The sequence below is a fragment of the Rhincodon typus genome, chromosome 12, assembly GCF_021869965.1.
Source record: "Rhincodon typus isolate 14 chromosome 12, sRhiTyp1.1, whole genome shotgun sequence".
NCBI classification, from domain to species: domain Eukaryota; kingdom Metazoa; phylum Chordata; class Chondrichthyes; order Orectolobiformes; family Rhincodontidae; genus Rhincodon; species Rhincodon typus.
This window is the reverse complement of record NC_063343.1, coordinates 46893834-46911433: the sequence shown is the minus strand read 5'-3', so window position 1 is coordinate 46911433 and position 17600 is coordinate 46893834. Positions and strand designations below refer to the sequence as shown.

Sequence of the window (17600 nt, the reverse complement as noted above, 5' to 3'; positions counted from 1 at the left end):
AAGGGTCTAGGCCCGAAACGTCAGCCTCTCTGCTCCTATGATGCTGCTTGGCTTGCTGTGTTCATCCAGCCCTGCACCTTGTTGAATTTGTCTTATATTTGGTGGTACATTTCAGCAAGAATGCAGTTTTGCACGTGTGGTTCGAATTTTTTACATTGCTTCCAAAAAAAGTGTCTACAGGAGCCTAATGCTGGCTTTGACATTTTTCTCCCTGTGTAGTGGGGAATCCTGTGACGTATGTTTGATCGCTTGTGACCAGGTTCTAAAATATAAGCACCTAAATGAGAGGCACCCTAAATGGGATGTTTACTTCCTTCTTTGATTAGATTTAGATTTTCTGTTTAATGAATGATAGGTACTTCCACTTTAATGAAGTAGCTTTAAATTTGAGGGCTAGAAAATTATACTAAAGAAAAGTCAATTATGGGGTTAGAAAATGCTTTGGCAGAACCTGAAGAGGTCTATGATTCCATCTTAAAGCCTGTGTTATTTCTTCCTGTATTCTTTAAGAAGCTATGAAAATAGAAGATTTATACGATATTTGTGATGCCATGCTTAACATTCAGGAATCATCATAGGTTTTTTTCATCTCCCTATTAGCAATCGTAAAACATTCCTTTTAATCTTGAATTATACAGGATTATGAATCCTCACTATATGTGCCACTTCATATCTACAGTAAGTTTTTGGTGTTCATTTAAAAACAAGACTACACAATTAATGCAAATTTCAAATCCTTTTGGTTTGATAATGTGACTTGTGATGCTACTTTCATATCCCTCCCTGTTACTTTATATGACATTCTACCCCCTTATCCTCATGATCTTCTGAACTGCATTGTCTTTTCCACCTTTCTTTCTGAATACATGCTTCAATGTTCATGGCTCTCACTTACAGGAAGAAGAGATGGAGGAGTTTGGGGTAAGTAATTTGTGCACAGGTGCTGAGGTCTTGGCACATAACAGCTCTGTATTTCCTCACAACTGCCTGCACCTTAAAAACAGCATGCCTCACGTTAACCTAATATCCACCTGGCCTTCCCCTTAGCCCAATATTGCTGTTTGCAGAATGTATTTCTCAATCTTACATTAGTTAAGCGTTTATATGTCAGAAAATTGCATGCATTTCTTTACAAGCTATTTACAGTAAATTTGAAAAGTTTTAAAGCTGCCCTGAGTTTTGTTGTAGATATCTTGTAAGTTTTTTTATTCTCAATAATATTAATTTGAAGAATAAAACACCTACAAGTTTCAGGCACTCTTTGCATCTGACATTTTCAGATTAGGTCCAGCACAATTAAGTAAAAGTCAACCTTTTTGTCCATACCATCAGCCTATTACCGTTATTTTAATATCACTTCTCACCTTAGCTGTCTTGGTTTTCAATCTGAAATTGCTGTTTAAGCCCAGTTAATTCTAAAGTAAGGAAGCATGTTAACTAGGTCATATGCTGACATTGTTTATAAGCAGTTGAACAACATAACTGAGAACTTGCTTTTATATTCAGTTTTGAGTTTACAGATGAAATTAGAAATAATGGTAGGTGTGGAGACAATGATTTTGCATTGTATTTGGAATGATTGGTTGTAAGAGATTGGGATATGACAAGGGCATAGAGAGATTTAACCATGCAAATGAAACATTTAAATATAAGGCATGTGGGAGGAACAGCAGGTGTGAAGTTAATGTGACGAAACATGATGCAATCTCGAGTATAAAAAGAAGATTTTTGGATTAGCTGATGTTTAAGAAGGTGGGATTGAAGGTCTCGCAAAGAGAGCGTTGGAGTGATTATATCTGAAGGGGACAAAGCTTTAATGAGATTCTCAGCAGATAAGGAACTGAACTATGTGATGCGGCAGGGTAGTAGGCAGTCATTGGGAGGAACTAGACATGGAGCCAGAACTCCAAAGAAGAACTAAGGGACTTCGCCTGAAGAAGGGGCTAAGCCCTGAAAGCTTCTGATTTCAAATAAACCTGTTAGACTATAACCTGGTGCCATGTGACTTGTTAAGATGAAAACATATACCTCAGATAAGTTGTGCTGGAATTGTATAAAACACTAGTGCAGCCACAGTTGAAGTACAATGTGCAGTTCTGGTCACCTTGCTATAGGCAAGATTACACTCGAGAGAATTCAGAAGTATATGAGGATGTTGCCTGGACTGGAGAGCTTTAGTTTTGAGAAAAAGTTGGATAAACTATAGTGTTGTTTTCTTTGAAACTGAAAAAACAATTGAAATGTATAAAATTATGAGGGTTCTCAATAAAGTGAACGCAAAGACCCTTTTTACCTTGGTTGAGGGGTCTATAACCTGAAGGAATCAATTTGGGGATAGAGTTGGGAGTTTTAGAGGGGATTCAAAACGTTTATTTTCTACTTATAATGTTGGGGATGTGCACCCCAAAGCCTGAACGAGTAGAGGAGACAGAATCCCTCATAGTGTTTAAAAGGTTCATGAAATATGCATTCGAAGTGCTATACCCTTCAAATCTACATACAAGAGATGCATTTAACATACTACTATTTGTAACTAACGTTGGGGAGGGAGTACAAAAGAATATTTTTCTTCCACACTTTGTTACAATATGTGCTCTATTTTCTTCTCTGACAGAAGAATTGGTTTGATTTTCAATAAATACCGGTACTAGAAAAAAAGGACTTGTATTTATTATTTTCCAGCATGTTCTGCAATACAAATGATGGTTTACTCTTGAAGCTAAATTTCAATTAGTGTGCAGATAAACATAAAACAGAATTTACACATAACAAAGTCCAAATTACCAGCTAATCTTTATACAGTGTAATCAAGTTGCTTAACAAAAATGATAACAATAAATAATGGCCTATGTTAGCTCTTCACTGCCCCACCAGCTCCAAATGTTTCATTATTTAAAAGCTAAACTATAAAAGAAACTATCAGCACAGGTGACCAAAAGCTTGATCAGTGTTATTTTTAAGAAACCTCTTAAAGTGACACAAAGAGGTTGATGGAGGGAATGCCAGAACTTTGAGCCTGCACAGCTAAAACACAACCTCCAATGTGCAATGATTAAAATGAATATGCAGGAGGACAAAATTGGATGGACACAGATGATGATGAATTGTAGGGTTGCTAGAGGCTATAGGGATGGGAAGGGCTGACGTTACTGAAGAAGGTGAGAACATGGATGAGAATTTTAATATTGAGCCTTGGAACCTGGAACCAGTAAAGTTCAGCAATAACAGAGGTGATGGGTGAGCGAGATTTGGAGGGAAGTTGTGATACGAGTAGCAGAGGTTCAGATGTCTGAACAGCAAAATACTCTGATATACGCTTGCAATGTCGTAACTTACAAGCCTATGAACCAAGAGCTGGAAATTGAAATTAGGCTGAACGGCTACTGAATGTCGACGGAGGCATGATGAACTGAATGATCTCCTTCCATGCTGTGTATTTTTAGGACTTGGTCTTTAGCAAATGAACCTGTAATTTGGTTAATATAGCAAATGAATGAATGGATGGTATTCTGTTTTTGTTGTTGTCTGAGGGGAGGAATGTTGAGTTCATCCTTTCAAATAAAAAGTCTTGAGTCATGGCTCTTGTTTTACTTCTAATACTAAGTCTGGGACCTCATAAAATAAAATTCTGTGAAAACTTCACTTAAGTGTCAACTTAGATTATGTGCTCAAATATGTAGTGTAGTGTGAACCAATAGACCTGATAGGACAATCAGTTTCCTCCAGGATGTATTATTATTCTTGGCTTAACCACAGTTTGTGGTTTAGCGACTAAGTGAAAGCTTACCTCCTGTTAATTAGCATTCATTGTTCTAGCTTTGCAAATCTTGTTTGATGTGGGTAGTCAGAATTTTTCTCTCGTTGAAAGTTTTAAGACCATCTAGATTTTTATTTCATTCTCAACATTCCTATTGTATTTTTCCTTTCTCCATTATTAATGAGGGCATGCAATATTGATACAGTGACAACAGCTGCCATTAACTAATACCCTTCCTCCACTCATTCACTGCATGTACTGTTTCTTTAAAACCATGTCTGCATTTGGCTGTACTTGATTTCTCTTTCTCCCCTGGGGGCAGGTCGTTAAGTCAAGGCAGCACAAATTCCAACGTGCTAGACTCAGTGCAAGGTGGGGGCCACAAGAAGCGAGTGCGCCGGAGCTCTCTGCTCAATGCCAAGAAGCTTTACGAGGATGCCCAGATGGCTCGGAAGGTGAAGCAGTATCTCTCAAACTTAAATGTTGAGACTGATGAAGAGAAAATCCAAATAATGTCACTGCAGTGTGAGCCTGCCTATAGCACATGTGAGTGAACTACGTGGATTTTTATTCTAGTGAATCTTAAGAAGCATTTAAGAATTTGTTTCCTGTGCAGACTTTTATTCAAAGAATGAATGAGCCAGATTTTAACTGTGAAAATAATAGGGAAGCAAATGATGCTTGCTGTTGTTTATGCACAGTTGGCACAGCAACATCAAGTTACCACAGATGGGAGGTTAAATCAAGGAAACAAGACATTTTCTGCCCATGTTCCGCTGCTCTGCCGTTAACTCCATAAAATTCATATCTTGCTATTTACCTTACCGCTGAAATGATTAAGCACAGTGAGGTTGCTGTGTTTGTGTGGTAGGTATGAAAACTGGCCACAGATTTTCAGCCTCTTACTTTTTAACAAAGTGGAGGTATAATTATTCCACCAACTTCTCTGGCACTGAAAATGAATAATTACAAGTGTGGAGTATTATTCTTACAGACTTCAATAGTTAGAGATTTTAAGATGTAGTTTTTTTGAAAACAAAACTTTTGCTCTACCTTAATCTATTCTTTTCCCTTTGTTTCTCCCTATATACCCATTGAGGCATTGAATTCTCCCGCTCAAAATTAACTCCCTTCTCAGTATTTGTGCTGTTAGTTTCATAGTCCTTTAACATGATTGGTTAAGGAAATATGTAATTGCTGGTCCAGCCTTTTTTTGCTGTGAAAAAAACTAAGCCTAAAGCTGGGGATTTGCTGTCCCTTGGAAGGGCAAATAATTGGGTAAGTAAGCATCAGGAAGATATCTGACCCTTTGCCACCACCTCAGGAATTAAGTCTAGGTCAGGAGGTCCACAATTGACCACCTTTAAATTAAAGCCCTTAAGTGTTCAATTAATGACCACTTAAGGGCCTCAGCCCAATCAACTTTGTTTCCGGCAGGTAAGAAAAGTGTCAGCCTTCCTGACTGCTACAGGGGGGGCTGCCTGCTTGTTGGGTTGCAGGGATCTGCCTCGATTTGTCCTAATTTGGCTGCTGAAACCCACCTCCCAACCCACTTGAGAGAAGTGGATATTTCCAGAGTCAGTAATGTTAAACAATCAATAACGTATGGTACTTGCCATAAGTAGACATGTTGACTGCTTCTACAGTTAGTACAGTGTGGAGCTGGTGGAACTTGCTTAAAACTGGAAAGCGAAAATGAATTTGTTGGAAAATATAGAAGTCTCAATTGTTTAGCTTCAACAATTTGCAGTTTTCTCCAGAAGTAAATATAAATGACTATTGACCAATGAATATCAGAAATTTTTGTTGCTGTGGAGACATTGCAGCCAACCCAACACTGTCTCTTAGATCTATCAAAATTGTGATGTCCAACATCACTCGATTGCTGTGTCCACAAGCTTCTTGTGTTTTGACTGGTTGTTCCAGTTAACTTTCTGGGCAATGGCAACCCCCAGCATGTTGTTAGTGGTAGATTCAACAATGGTGATATCATTGAAAATCAAGGGGGCAATGATTTGATTCTTTATTGTTGGAGGTGCCTGGCACTTGTCAGCCAAATCCTGGATGTTTTCCAGGTCTTATTGCATTTGGACATAGACTGCTTCAGTATCTGAGAAGTCGTAAATGGTGTTGAACTTTGTGCAATCATCAGCAAACATCGATATTCTGAACTTATAATGGAAGAAAGGTCATTGATGAAGCAGCTGAAGATGGTTGTTCTTAGGACACTACTCTGAGAGACTGCTGCAGTGTTGTCAGAACCACAGAATTAGTGCAGTGCAGAAGGAACCAGCTGAGACTTCCCTTTTGATTCCCACTGATTTCAGTTTTGCTGGGGCTCCTTGGTCAGTGCCATGGACAATTCTGGAAGACAAAGTCTTCGATACTACTACCAAAACATTTTCAGGGCCCATAGTCTTTGCACCATCTGATGCATTCACTTGTTTCTTGATTTCACATGGCATGAATCGAATTGACTGAAGATTGGAATCTCTGATGCTGGGGATGCCTGGGAGAGACTGTGATGGATCATCCACTTAGTATTCTAGCTGATACTGGATGTAAATGCATCAACTTGTTTCTTGCACTGATTTTTTAGGTTTCCCCCATCATTGAGGACAGAGATATTTGTGGAGCCTTCTCCTCCTTGGTTGTTTATTTGTCTACAAACATTATGATTGAATGTTGCAGGACTATAGAGCTGAGATATGACCCTTTGGTTGTGGGATTGCTCAGCCCTGTCTGTTGCATGCTACTTCTGTTGTTTGTTGACGGACATTGAAATCCCGTATCTAGAGAACATTCTGTGGCCTTGCTATCCTAACCTTGAGGGGCATGAAACCATCGGCCATGGTCGGGAGATCAGGTGTGGCAGGTAGGTGGGTGAAGAAACAGTAAGGCAGTAGGTGGTAATGCGGAGGAGATTTTCTTGTCTGTGTTTGACCTGATGTGATGAGACGAGACTTCATGGGGTCCAGAGTCAATGAGTACTTCAAGGCAACTTCCTCCAAACTGTATACCTGTGTACTATCACCTCTGGTGGAACAGGAATACCCAGGGAAGGTGACACTCATGTTTGGGACTTTGGCTGTATGATGAGGTTTTGTGAATTTGACTTACTAATGCTGCTGCTTGACTAATCTGTGGGACTGCTCTCCCAGCTATTGTAGATGTATGATTTTTGAAAAGCCAAGTTAGGAGAAAACATCAGAATAATTAGTAAATTCAGTTTTGCATCCCAGACCGTAAATCAGGATATGGCTATCAGAGCAGCTAACCTATCACTTTTAGTGATTTGCTCTTTCATAGTGATGGAGGAAGAAGAAAAGCAAAAAAATCACTTGTGTTAAACAACACAATTAAAATTGCAATTCATAAGAACTAGGAGCAGGAGTTGGTAATTTTGCCCCATAAGCCTGCTTTGCCATTTGATATGATTATAGCTGATCTCATCTCAGCCTTGCCTCCACTTTCCTGCCTGCTTTCCATAACCCTTAAATCCATTACGAGTTAAAAATCTGTCTATCTCCTCAAATTTACTCAGTGTCCCAGGATCAAACTCACTTGGGGGGGTAGTGAATTTCACAGATTCACAACTCTGAGAAATGATTTCTCCTCATCTCTGTTTTAAATATGTTCCCTCTTATCTAAAACTATGACCTCTTGTTCTAGATTGCCCCATATGAGAAAACATCCTTTTTTACATCTTTTAAATCCCCTTTAACATGTTATACATTTCAAGTTGATCTTCTAATTCTTCTAAGCTCCATAGGCTTAAACTGCTCAATCTCTTGTCATAAGACAAATCCCTCATTTCTGGAATCAATTTACTGAACCTCTTCTGAATGGCCTCCAATGCAACTACATCCCTCCTCTTCAAAGTGTATTGAAATTGTACACAATACTCCAGATGCGGACTCACTAATGCTTTGTACAGTCGCAGCAACACTTTCTTTCTTTTATATTCTATTCCTTTTGCAGTAAGTGTTGAAATTCCATGTGCCTTTCTATTACCTGCTGTACCTGCATGCTCGTTTTCTGGGATTCATGCATGAGGACACCCACACTCTGAAGTTGCTCTCAATTTAGATAATAAGTTATCTTTCTATTCCTGCAATCAAAATGGCTAACCTCATACTTAGCCACACTATACTGTATCTGCCAAATCTTGGCCCATTCACCTAACCTATGCATATCCATTTGTAAATTTCTTATTTCATCATTGCAACTTACTTTCCTGCCTATTTTAATGTCATCTGCACTTTCTACAGTACATTCTTGCCCGCGTTAAAGTCATTAATATAAATTGTAAGTAGTTGGGATCCGAAAACCAAACGCTGCACCATGCCACCAGTTATGTCTTACCAGTCAGAAAAAGACCCATCTATCCCTATTCTCTGCTTTCTGTTGGTTAGCCAATCCTCTAGCTGAGCTAATGAATTAACCCTAACTAATTCAATGGCAACGAGCATACTGCCATCACGTGATTAAATAGGTGTAACAAACGACAAACTTCTTGTAATCTGTTTATTGCCTGATTTTCAAGTTACAATTCATGGATGACATTCCCTCGCAGCAATAGCAAAATAAATCCTGACATCATTATGTGAGAAAAAGGATAGAAATTTTAGAAGGAATTCAAAGAAAACTGGGAGAGCTCAGCCTTGAGACATTGAGCAATGAAGAGATATGAGTGTGTTAAATCAATTTTCATTGGAAAATCATGCATAATGGTTTAATGAAAGGGAATTGACACTGTTGCCTCATATGTTTATTGATGATCTCAATGTTAAAGCAGGATAGGAGAGGCAGAAAATATAACCAAGAGCATAAGAAAATTAGAACAATTCTTTAACCAAATTAATTATATTTTGAATTATGAGCAAGAAGAGTATTGGCCACATTGCTTTCTCAACTCCTTAGTTGACTGAAGATCCAATGTTGGTTGAATGACTTCCCTATTCCCACATTTTTGTATTGTTACCAAATCATGAATTGCAGTATTACTGGTTAGCAGATGATGTTTCATTTATATTAGCCTATTTTTTTTCAAAGGCATGTTTGGTGTTTGACAGAGAGAAATCATTCCTTCTGTATGTTGCACGTAAGTTTTCTTCAAATTCATTCATGGGACTAATGGATGATGCTTGCTGAGTCAGCATTGATTGCCCATCCCTAGTTGCCCTTAAGGTGGTGGTAAACTGCCTTCTTGATCTTCTGCAATCCATTTGATGTACCTTACCCACATTGACATTTAGGGAGGGAGATTCAGGATTTTGACTTAGCCATACTGAAGGAAAATTTCCAAGTCTGTATGGCAAGTGGCAAGGAGGAAAACGTGGTGATGTTCCCCTGTGTTTAATATTCTTGTCCTTCTAGATGGTACTGGTTGTGGGTTTGGAATGGGCTGCCTAAGGAGCCTTGGTGAAATTCTGCAATGCACCTTGTAATTTTTACACATAGCTGCTGCTGAGCATCAGTAGTGAAGAAAGAGATTGTGGATGTGGTGCCAACAAAATGGTCCACCTTATAATGGATCGTACCAAACTTCTTGAGTATTGTTGGTGCTGCACTCATTCAGACAAGTGGAGAATATTCCTTCACAATCCTGACTTGTACCTTCTAGATGGGAGGCAGAGTTTGAGGAGTCGGAGAGTGAGTTACTTGCTGCAGAATGCCTCCTCTTGGACCAGCTGTTGTAGCCACTGTATTAATGTGTCTACTTCAGCTCAGTTTCTGGTCAAAGGTAACTTTAAAGCTGATTGAACATGAAGGGGTGATGGCTAGATTCTCTGCTGTTGGAGATCATGATTGCCTGACATTTGTGTGGTGTGAATGTTGCTTATCACTTGTCAGCTCAAACATGGATATTGCCCAGATCTTGCTGCATTTGGACATGGATTATTTCAGTATCTGAAGAGTTACAGATGGTGCTGAACATCATACAATCATTAGTGAACATCACCACTTCTAATCTTATGATGGAGCGAAGGTCATTGATGAAGTCTTGAGGATTGTTGGGCCTAATATGCTTCCCTGAGGAACTCCTCAAGATATGCCCTGCAGCTGAGATGGCTAGTCTCCAACAGCCACAACCTCCTCTTCCTTTTGTGCCATGTATGACTCTAACCAATGGGCAGTTTCCTTCCGATTGGCATTGACTTCAGTTTTGTCAGGACTTTTTGATACCACACTGTGGAGAATGCACCTTGGTGTCAAGGGCAGTCACTCTCGCCTCACCTTTGGAATTTAGCTGTTTTGACCATATTGAACCTAATAGTGGACCTAACAGAACACAAAATGGACACCAGTGAGCAGGTTATTGATAAGTAAATGCTGCTTGATAGCAATGTTGATGACCCCCTTCATCACTTTACTGATGATTGAGAATAGGCTGATGTCACGGTAATTGGCCAGATTGGATTTGCCATGCTTTTTGTGTATAGAACATAGCTGGGCAATTTTCCACATTGTTGGATGGATGCCAGCATTACAGCTTTATATGGAATTTTGACCTTTAACTCCTTTTAGAAGTGTACTAGATCAGGAGCATTTTCTGACAACTTTCCTGTCTTAGGTTCACACCATTCGGCTCACATTGGCACTTACTTATGAGTGACAAGTCAAGTAACTATCCATCAAGGAAAGAAAATCAGTCAAGAATATTACTGCCTTCCAGATAACTTGATTCTCTTTAATAAGTATCAGCTAGGCCATAAGTATCCCAGATATTATGAGAGTCTGGGAAACTGTTGAGAATATACATGCCTGTTTGGGGAATGTTTAGAAATAAGATCCATTTAGTTGTATAGGGAAGACTAGATAAGACGATTTGTTAAGTTTTATAATGTTATTAACAGAAAACAACATGCAACACATTTGAAGTATGTTGAACTACTATGCCAAAAACTATGAAAAGATGGAAACCAGAATCTATCTTCTAATACAGAATCCAAAAACTTAATGTTACAACTAATTATCTTAGAATATCTATCATAATTCAAAATTAAACATTACCTTAAATTCCATAAATAGACAGTAATATATCCTTTCTCAGTTGGGAGAAACTTTACAAGAAGTGTTGCTTAAGAAAGAAAAACACATCTGAAATTTTAGCCACTGGTATCTCAAATATGTACTTTTAAATCAAATTATGTCCTGCTTTGCAAATATGAATGTTTCCTAACTATAGGATTAACCTCTTTCCATATAAGGTTACATCATCTTTATATTTATTCCCAATCATTTAATTGCTGAAAATCTTTTAGTGAAGTTGTAAGCTTTTATCTGTTTAAATTTATTTATAATATCTTTTACATTTTAATTCTTAAAATGCCCCCTTCATTGTAGTAATCTTTTTTCTTTTTGTTCATTGTATTTAGAAGGTAAAATAACATCTGCTTCTAAAGGATGTTCCATTTTATGATTTATCATTTATTCCTGAATTAACAATGATTCTCTAGTACTACTTTGTACTATTCTCTTAAGCGTGATCTGTCATGATTTATATCCTACAAACAATTTTTGCTGTATAAGATCCTTACTTCTAATAACTATAGATGCTAACCTGTTCCCCACATAATTTAATGAATTTAATAAATAGCATTGTGTGCAATGCTTTTTTTTTGCCTGTTACCTGTAAATGAACTTTGTGCTGTTTGACATCTCTGGAATGCAGAAATATAGTGTAAATTGCAGGGGTATTGGAGATAGGACTTTTTAGCTTAAAAGACATATCAATAGTTAATCTTTTCCTGTACTAAATAACTATTCATTTACTAAATCCAATATTTCAAATATGTCTAATTTCCACTCAGTGATATTGATTCTATATGTTACTACACTTTCTTCACAATAACATGCTATATTCTGTCTCAATGAAATGGTTTAACTTGAGAGTTCAAGTGAAATTTTATTTTCTTAATGTTGCCTCAACTCCTAATGAAATGTAATTCAATCTCCTGTTTTTGATCGCCTTCAGCTAAAAATAAGTCATTCTTCACAGTCAACGTTGCGGATATTTGATTTTTTTTTCATAACAGTAAGCAAGACTTTTGGTGAAAGACGATCATATAAAAGCTCAGATATGTCTCCAATGACTATGAGGTCATGTGGTCAACCAGGAAAACACCAGTCACAACAGCGAATGAGTCAAGCCCTGCAAGTACCATCTTTGTACCCATCGCGAAAGAAAGTATCAGCTGCATCATTTGGTACGTGCTTTGCACATATCTCTGTTAATCAATATTACATGTTACTGTCAAATGTAGTTACTGAGTTGTAGCTGGATGCATGTTTTTGAATATCCCATAATCATAAAGGAGAAAGTTTACACATTACCATTCTCCTAACGTAATTAGAAGTTGTGCTAATGACCTAATGACAGAAAGAGACTTCTGCACATTTACAGTTTTAAATCATTAAGTCACTTTGTGCAGATGTTTGTAATATCTCGAATGGTATTCTAGTAGAACTTGAGTTCAGCTTTGTAAATGTGAAGCTGCGAAATAAATCGAACAATTTGGATGTTGCACTGAAGAGGTTCAAATGACGTTATTGTTTTACTAACCTTTGAACATATCCTGCCAAGTTTGAAGTTAACTTAAGAACTATTTTTTCTTGTAATTTTTGTATATATTTCTTTACTATTTATTATTGGACATTGTTTTAAGATGCATGAAGTTGACTTCCCGAGAGTGCAAAGTTTATCCAAGGGTTTTAGATTAATGTTTTATCATTACTCTCCGTTTAAGAGTTGCTTCCTTTCAATACTGCCAACTGATTTCTTATAATAATTTCCATGTATCTTTTCTTCACTTTTCCCCTCCTTAGTTAGGTGTTGTATATCACACGCGACAGAAAATATCGATGAATTCTTTGAATAGATGAGCAAACCACACATTTGATCCTAATTTAATTATAACGACACTTCATATATCCATGCCAGTGAGGCACACTAAATTATAGCAGTGGGACCTCTAGCTGATATTTTCTTTCCTTAGTTCAGCAGCTCCTCAGACCAAATCCAGCACTGTATACATTGTGCTGGTTTAAGACCATGAGAAATCAGAACAGGAGTAGGCTGTTTGGCACCTTTAGCCTGCTCCACCATTCTACAGGATGATGGCTGATCCGACATCCTTCACGACCCCCTTACCTGCCCTTTCCCCATAAGCCTTGATTCCCCCATTGATCATGAATCCATTTGACTCGAACTTAAGTATACACAACACTCTGCTCCCACAGCTTTCTGTCACAAAAAGTTCCAAAGACCCACCCATCTGAGCGAAGGAATTATTTCTCATCTCAGTCTTAAATTGGTGCCCCTTTATTTTGAAACTATGTCCTCTAGTCCTAGACTCTCCCATGAGGGGGAACCTCCTCTCAGTATTTACCCTGTCAAGCTAGTTAAGAATCCTGTATGTCTCAGAGTTCATCTCTCATTGTTCTAAACTCCAATGAGTAAAGTTCCAACCTGTTAGCCTTTGCTCATAGGTCAGTCTCCATTTCAGGGATCATAGAAATGGAAAGTCCTACTAATACTAAAAGTTGTTAGTTAGACCGTACGTAAAGTACTGTGAAAAGTTTTAATTCTCTTATCAAAGAAAAGATACACTGGCATTGGAGGCAGTTCAGAAAAGGTTCACGAAGTTGATCCCAGGTATGGAGGGATTTGTTTTTATCAGGAGAAGTTGAATAAATTGGGCCTGTACTTGTTGGAATTTAGAGGAATGAGAGGTGACCTTATTGAAACATACAAGAGTGACAGGGGACTTAACAGGATAAATAAAAGATGTTGTTGTCCCTTATGGGAGAGTCTAGGCATAATCTCAGAGTAAGGTATTGCCCATTTAAAACAGATGAGGACATTTTTCTCTCTGAGTGTAATAAATGTGTGGAATTCTTAACCATGGAAGACCATTGTGCCAGGATTAATGAGTATATCCAAGGATGAGACAGACAAGATTTTTAATCTCAGTCCAAAGATGTGGGAATAAGATAATAAAGTGGTGCTCAAGATTATCAGACTTGAAAGGCCAAGAGGCCTACTTCTGCTCTTGTGTCTTAACTTATCTAAATATTATTAGATCCTGTCAGCAGATTCCATTATCATTACAGATTGTATTCCTGGATGAATTACTATCACCAGGAAAGGAGATTTTGATATCCAAAATTAAAAAAGCAAGATTACATAGCCAAGTTAATTATGTTTCCACAGGCACTAATTCACCTCAGTCCTCCAAGAAGTCTCTAGTAGTGTCTGAGGAAGTGCAAACAGATAGAAGCAAGAAGAACACTGAAGATGCAGTGTCAACAACATCATCTCAACTTTCGTCTCCTCCTGTATCTCCTCAGAGCTCTCCCCGCAAAGGTAATCTTTAACCATGAAGCATCATTTGAACTGCAGCATTTTACAAATGAATACGTTGTCTAACCCTGTTCTTAAACAAAATAATCAAAGCACAGAGCCAATGAAACATTGTGCGTAATTCCTACAGAAACAAATCTTAAGGTAAAAATATATGGCTAATTTTCATTAATGAGCTGCAGTTTCTTTTTCACAATGATGCAGACATAAGAAAGACAAGTCCTATACTTACTCTGCAATAAACATTGAGGCTCCATTGCTAATGTCATAAGTGTTTTAATGCGTGGCAGTGCCAGAGAGATCTGCCAGGCATTAGTTTAAAAACCATATTGGTGTGAATCCTACAGGGGAAGGGCATCTCCTGTCATACAGTGGTACAATTTTTTCTACACCCTTCAGCCCAATAATCTTTTGCTGCATAACCTGTTTGAAGTGGGAGCTGATGACACTATGATGGGCACTTCTGGAATGTCGCTATCAAGTAGGTCTAGCTCTCTAAAGTTCAAAACCAAATTGGAGTTAAGGATTGAGAAACATACAGGAATAAATAAAAGGGAGGGTGAATTAATGGTTAAAGAAGGAAAATAAATATTAGTTCAAAAGAGAGTAAGTGACAGAAAAGAAAAAATACATACTTAAAATCACTCAAAGCAGTATATCACCAGGAAGAAAGATGCACAACTGTTTTAACAGATCTTTGGCATTGTATTAACAATTATCACATAACTAAAAATATAGTGGGCTGTTATTTTCTCAAATTCATAAAGGAAGTTAGATCAATTGCACAGTTAAAATGCAAATCCTGCAAGTTGTTCTTTCAAAAAAAAGGGTTTGCTGATAGGGAGATACCATTTATGCAAAGTGAATGACAGGGTAGTTTAAGTTAACCAGTAATTTCTGTCATTTCGTGAATTGCACATTGATAAGCGTGCATGATTAGCATGGTACTTTTACAGTAAGATCTGGCTTATTAAATGTACGATGGGCAATGTCCCTTCATATATATTAATTCTATATGAAGTTTAATTTAGAAACTGATAGGTATTCTTTTATTCAGTAATAGTAATAAAAATTTCTACTTATTTAAAATAAAGGAATGAGGATCTAAGTGACTTTTTGAGCAAGTTTAGCTTGCAAAACAAAAAAGTCGATGATTTCCTCTATTTAATGTGCAATAAAATTACTTTGATAAGTGAGTAATTTTAATTCAAACAAAGGATTTGATCAGAGGATTTTTGCATAGCTAAAACTTATTTTTGACTTTCTAGTTTTATTCTAAAATTAATCTGTATTCTGTGAAAATTGGGATCCTATTTTCCTTTTTGTGGCTTTAGTGAATGAAAGAAATTGTACAGTAATCATCAAGATCTGATCCCCAAGCTTGCGTTTCAAAAAAATCCAAGCGTTTTAACCTAGATTACTCAGCAGATTTATCTAGAGTATAGCGGAACTACACAGATCAGCATGTTTCTAAAGTTAAATTTTGATCTTTATAGATGGTCGTTTGGTTGTACAGAACCTGGTATTTGCTTTAAAAACAACCTCATTTTGTCAACATCATCAACTTGAATTCATATGGACAAAATGCAGGTATACCAATTTAAGAGGGAAGCCAACATTTATACTAAGAGTGGAAGTAGTGATCAGTTAGAAAGTTGACTCTGATTGGCAGAAGCATTGTGACAATGAATCAGGTAGTGATGATTGACAAGTAACTGCCAGGCCTTGTTTAAATTTTAAACCAGGAACATTGACTCTGTCAGGGCATTGCCCTGAAAAATGGACTAATGAGTGGTTATCTCCTATTCTGTTGTATTGAAACAGGTGCAGTGTGTGTACATATTCTTTCTCTCTGCCCTTTGTGTTAATACGTAACAGTACATGCAAATAAACCACACTGGGAGCTTGACTACCAATCATAAATTGGTCATCACCATAATTCTTTGCAGACTCAGGATCTTCCAGGATAATTCAAGGCGTGCAAAGTATTCCATTGACAACCAATCTATGATTGGCATTCGAACCTACAATGTCGCATTCTTGTATGTACTGAAAACTGCATATGTAAATATGTAGGTCCCTACCCTTTGCAAAAAGAGAGAACATGTACATGCACTCTACCTGTTTTAATTAAACAAAATAGGAGTCAGCCATTTGCTGGTTCATTTCTGAACGTAATGCCCTGACAATCAAGGCTTCTTCAGAGTACACTTGCCAACCAATGACCACTCTCCTTTCATACAATATATATTTTGTTTTTTTCTCCTTGAATTTGTATTCCTGCAAATTGTTCTGATGAGTGCAAGACAAAAGGCCTTGACAAAATATCTTTTCTCAGCAGTGTTCACGATCTTTACAAAGTTAGCTGATACTAACCAGAATTAAAGCAGGGTTACTGCATTTGATCTGAGAATTCCTGGTTTAGGGAGACACCGCTTCATCCATTATTCCTATTGGAAATGAATGTACAGGGCTATTTTGTTTGTGTAATATTCCTTGTTGCTGTTAACCTTTTAGTTCTCAATACTAAGGTTCATTTATGAATAATAGCCACATGCTTGAAGTACCAGTTGTGACTGATGGCTGAGAAGCTAGAAACTGGCAACACGGCAATACTTCTAAAAGAGTAGTAGGAGACAAATGAGAGACCAAAAATAAGGACCTTTTATTTGGTGCCTAAATCTACCTCATTTGAACTCTGATTCAATGGAATTAACAAAGGATACCCAAGCAATGTTAACGTGCTTTACATTCTTACATTTGGATGTCCAAGTGTGGAAAATAAGTTTGCTTATGATCAAGGGGCACCTCACTTTGTCAGTATGTCAGTGTGTGCCAAAAGAAAGGAAAATGATCCCAAAATTTCAGGTAATTTTCTTGCTGGATTAATTGTGTTCTTTCCTCCTCATTTCCATCAGGCAGTGGTCCATTGTGGTCACAGGATTCAAGTCCATCAAATGTATCCAGCTGCTCCTGTTCCCTTGCTAGTGAGGTCAGGCACAAGAGCACTGCAGCACAGACATATGGCATAGGTGGTGTCTATTTGCAAAAGAAAATACGCCAGATCACAGGCTTGACAGGCCGCACAGACATGGATGAGGTCATAGGCACTAGAGACGAAAGAGAAAAGGAGCCAAAAAGTAGAAAGCGAATGAGATCACCCTTCAGGAGGTTCCGAGAAAGAAGTTCTTCCAGAGACAGACAGGTTTCAGCAGACAGAAAGGAGGCAGAAGGAACTGCAGGAAATATGGCAGGTGTTTCGGGTGGAAGTGTTGTGCCAGCTGTAGGGACAGATCAACATGGCAGCACCAACACAAGTGGCACCTCCAGCACCCGACCTTTTGAATGGTTATACCCTAAGATGATGAGAAATAAGAGAAGAAAAACAATATGATTGTTTCTCCAGCTTGTATGTTACAGTGGTTTGTCAGATAATACAAGTAAAAGAAAGGGATTGGCTAAGCAAGATATTTT

The 17600-nt window shown here is 37.7% G+C and overlaps 1 protein-coding gene across 4 annotated transcripts in view; it reads left to right on the top strand.

Annotated features, from left to right (window-relative positions):
• Window positions 1-17600, top strand: part of LOC109927338 (rap guanine nucleotide exchange factor 6-like) — a 337005-nt gene that overhangs the window by 301508 nt on the left and 17897 nt on the right. For 2 of the 4 annotated variants that reach the window (XM_048603586.1, XM_048603583.1), the window contains 4 exons: window positions 898-921; window positions 4080-4303; window positions 11800-11970; window positions 13977-14129. In XM_048603586.1, the coding sequence (XP_048459543.1) occupies window positions 898-921; window positions 4080-4303; window positions 11800-11970; window positions 13977-14129 (572 nt within the window). The remainder of the gene's footprint in view (window positions 1-897; window positions 922-4079; window positions 4304-11799; window positions 11971-13976; window positions 14130-17600) is intronic. The other 2 variants (XM_048603585.1, XM_048603584.1) reach the window with 1 other exon arrangement.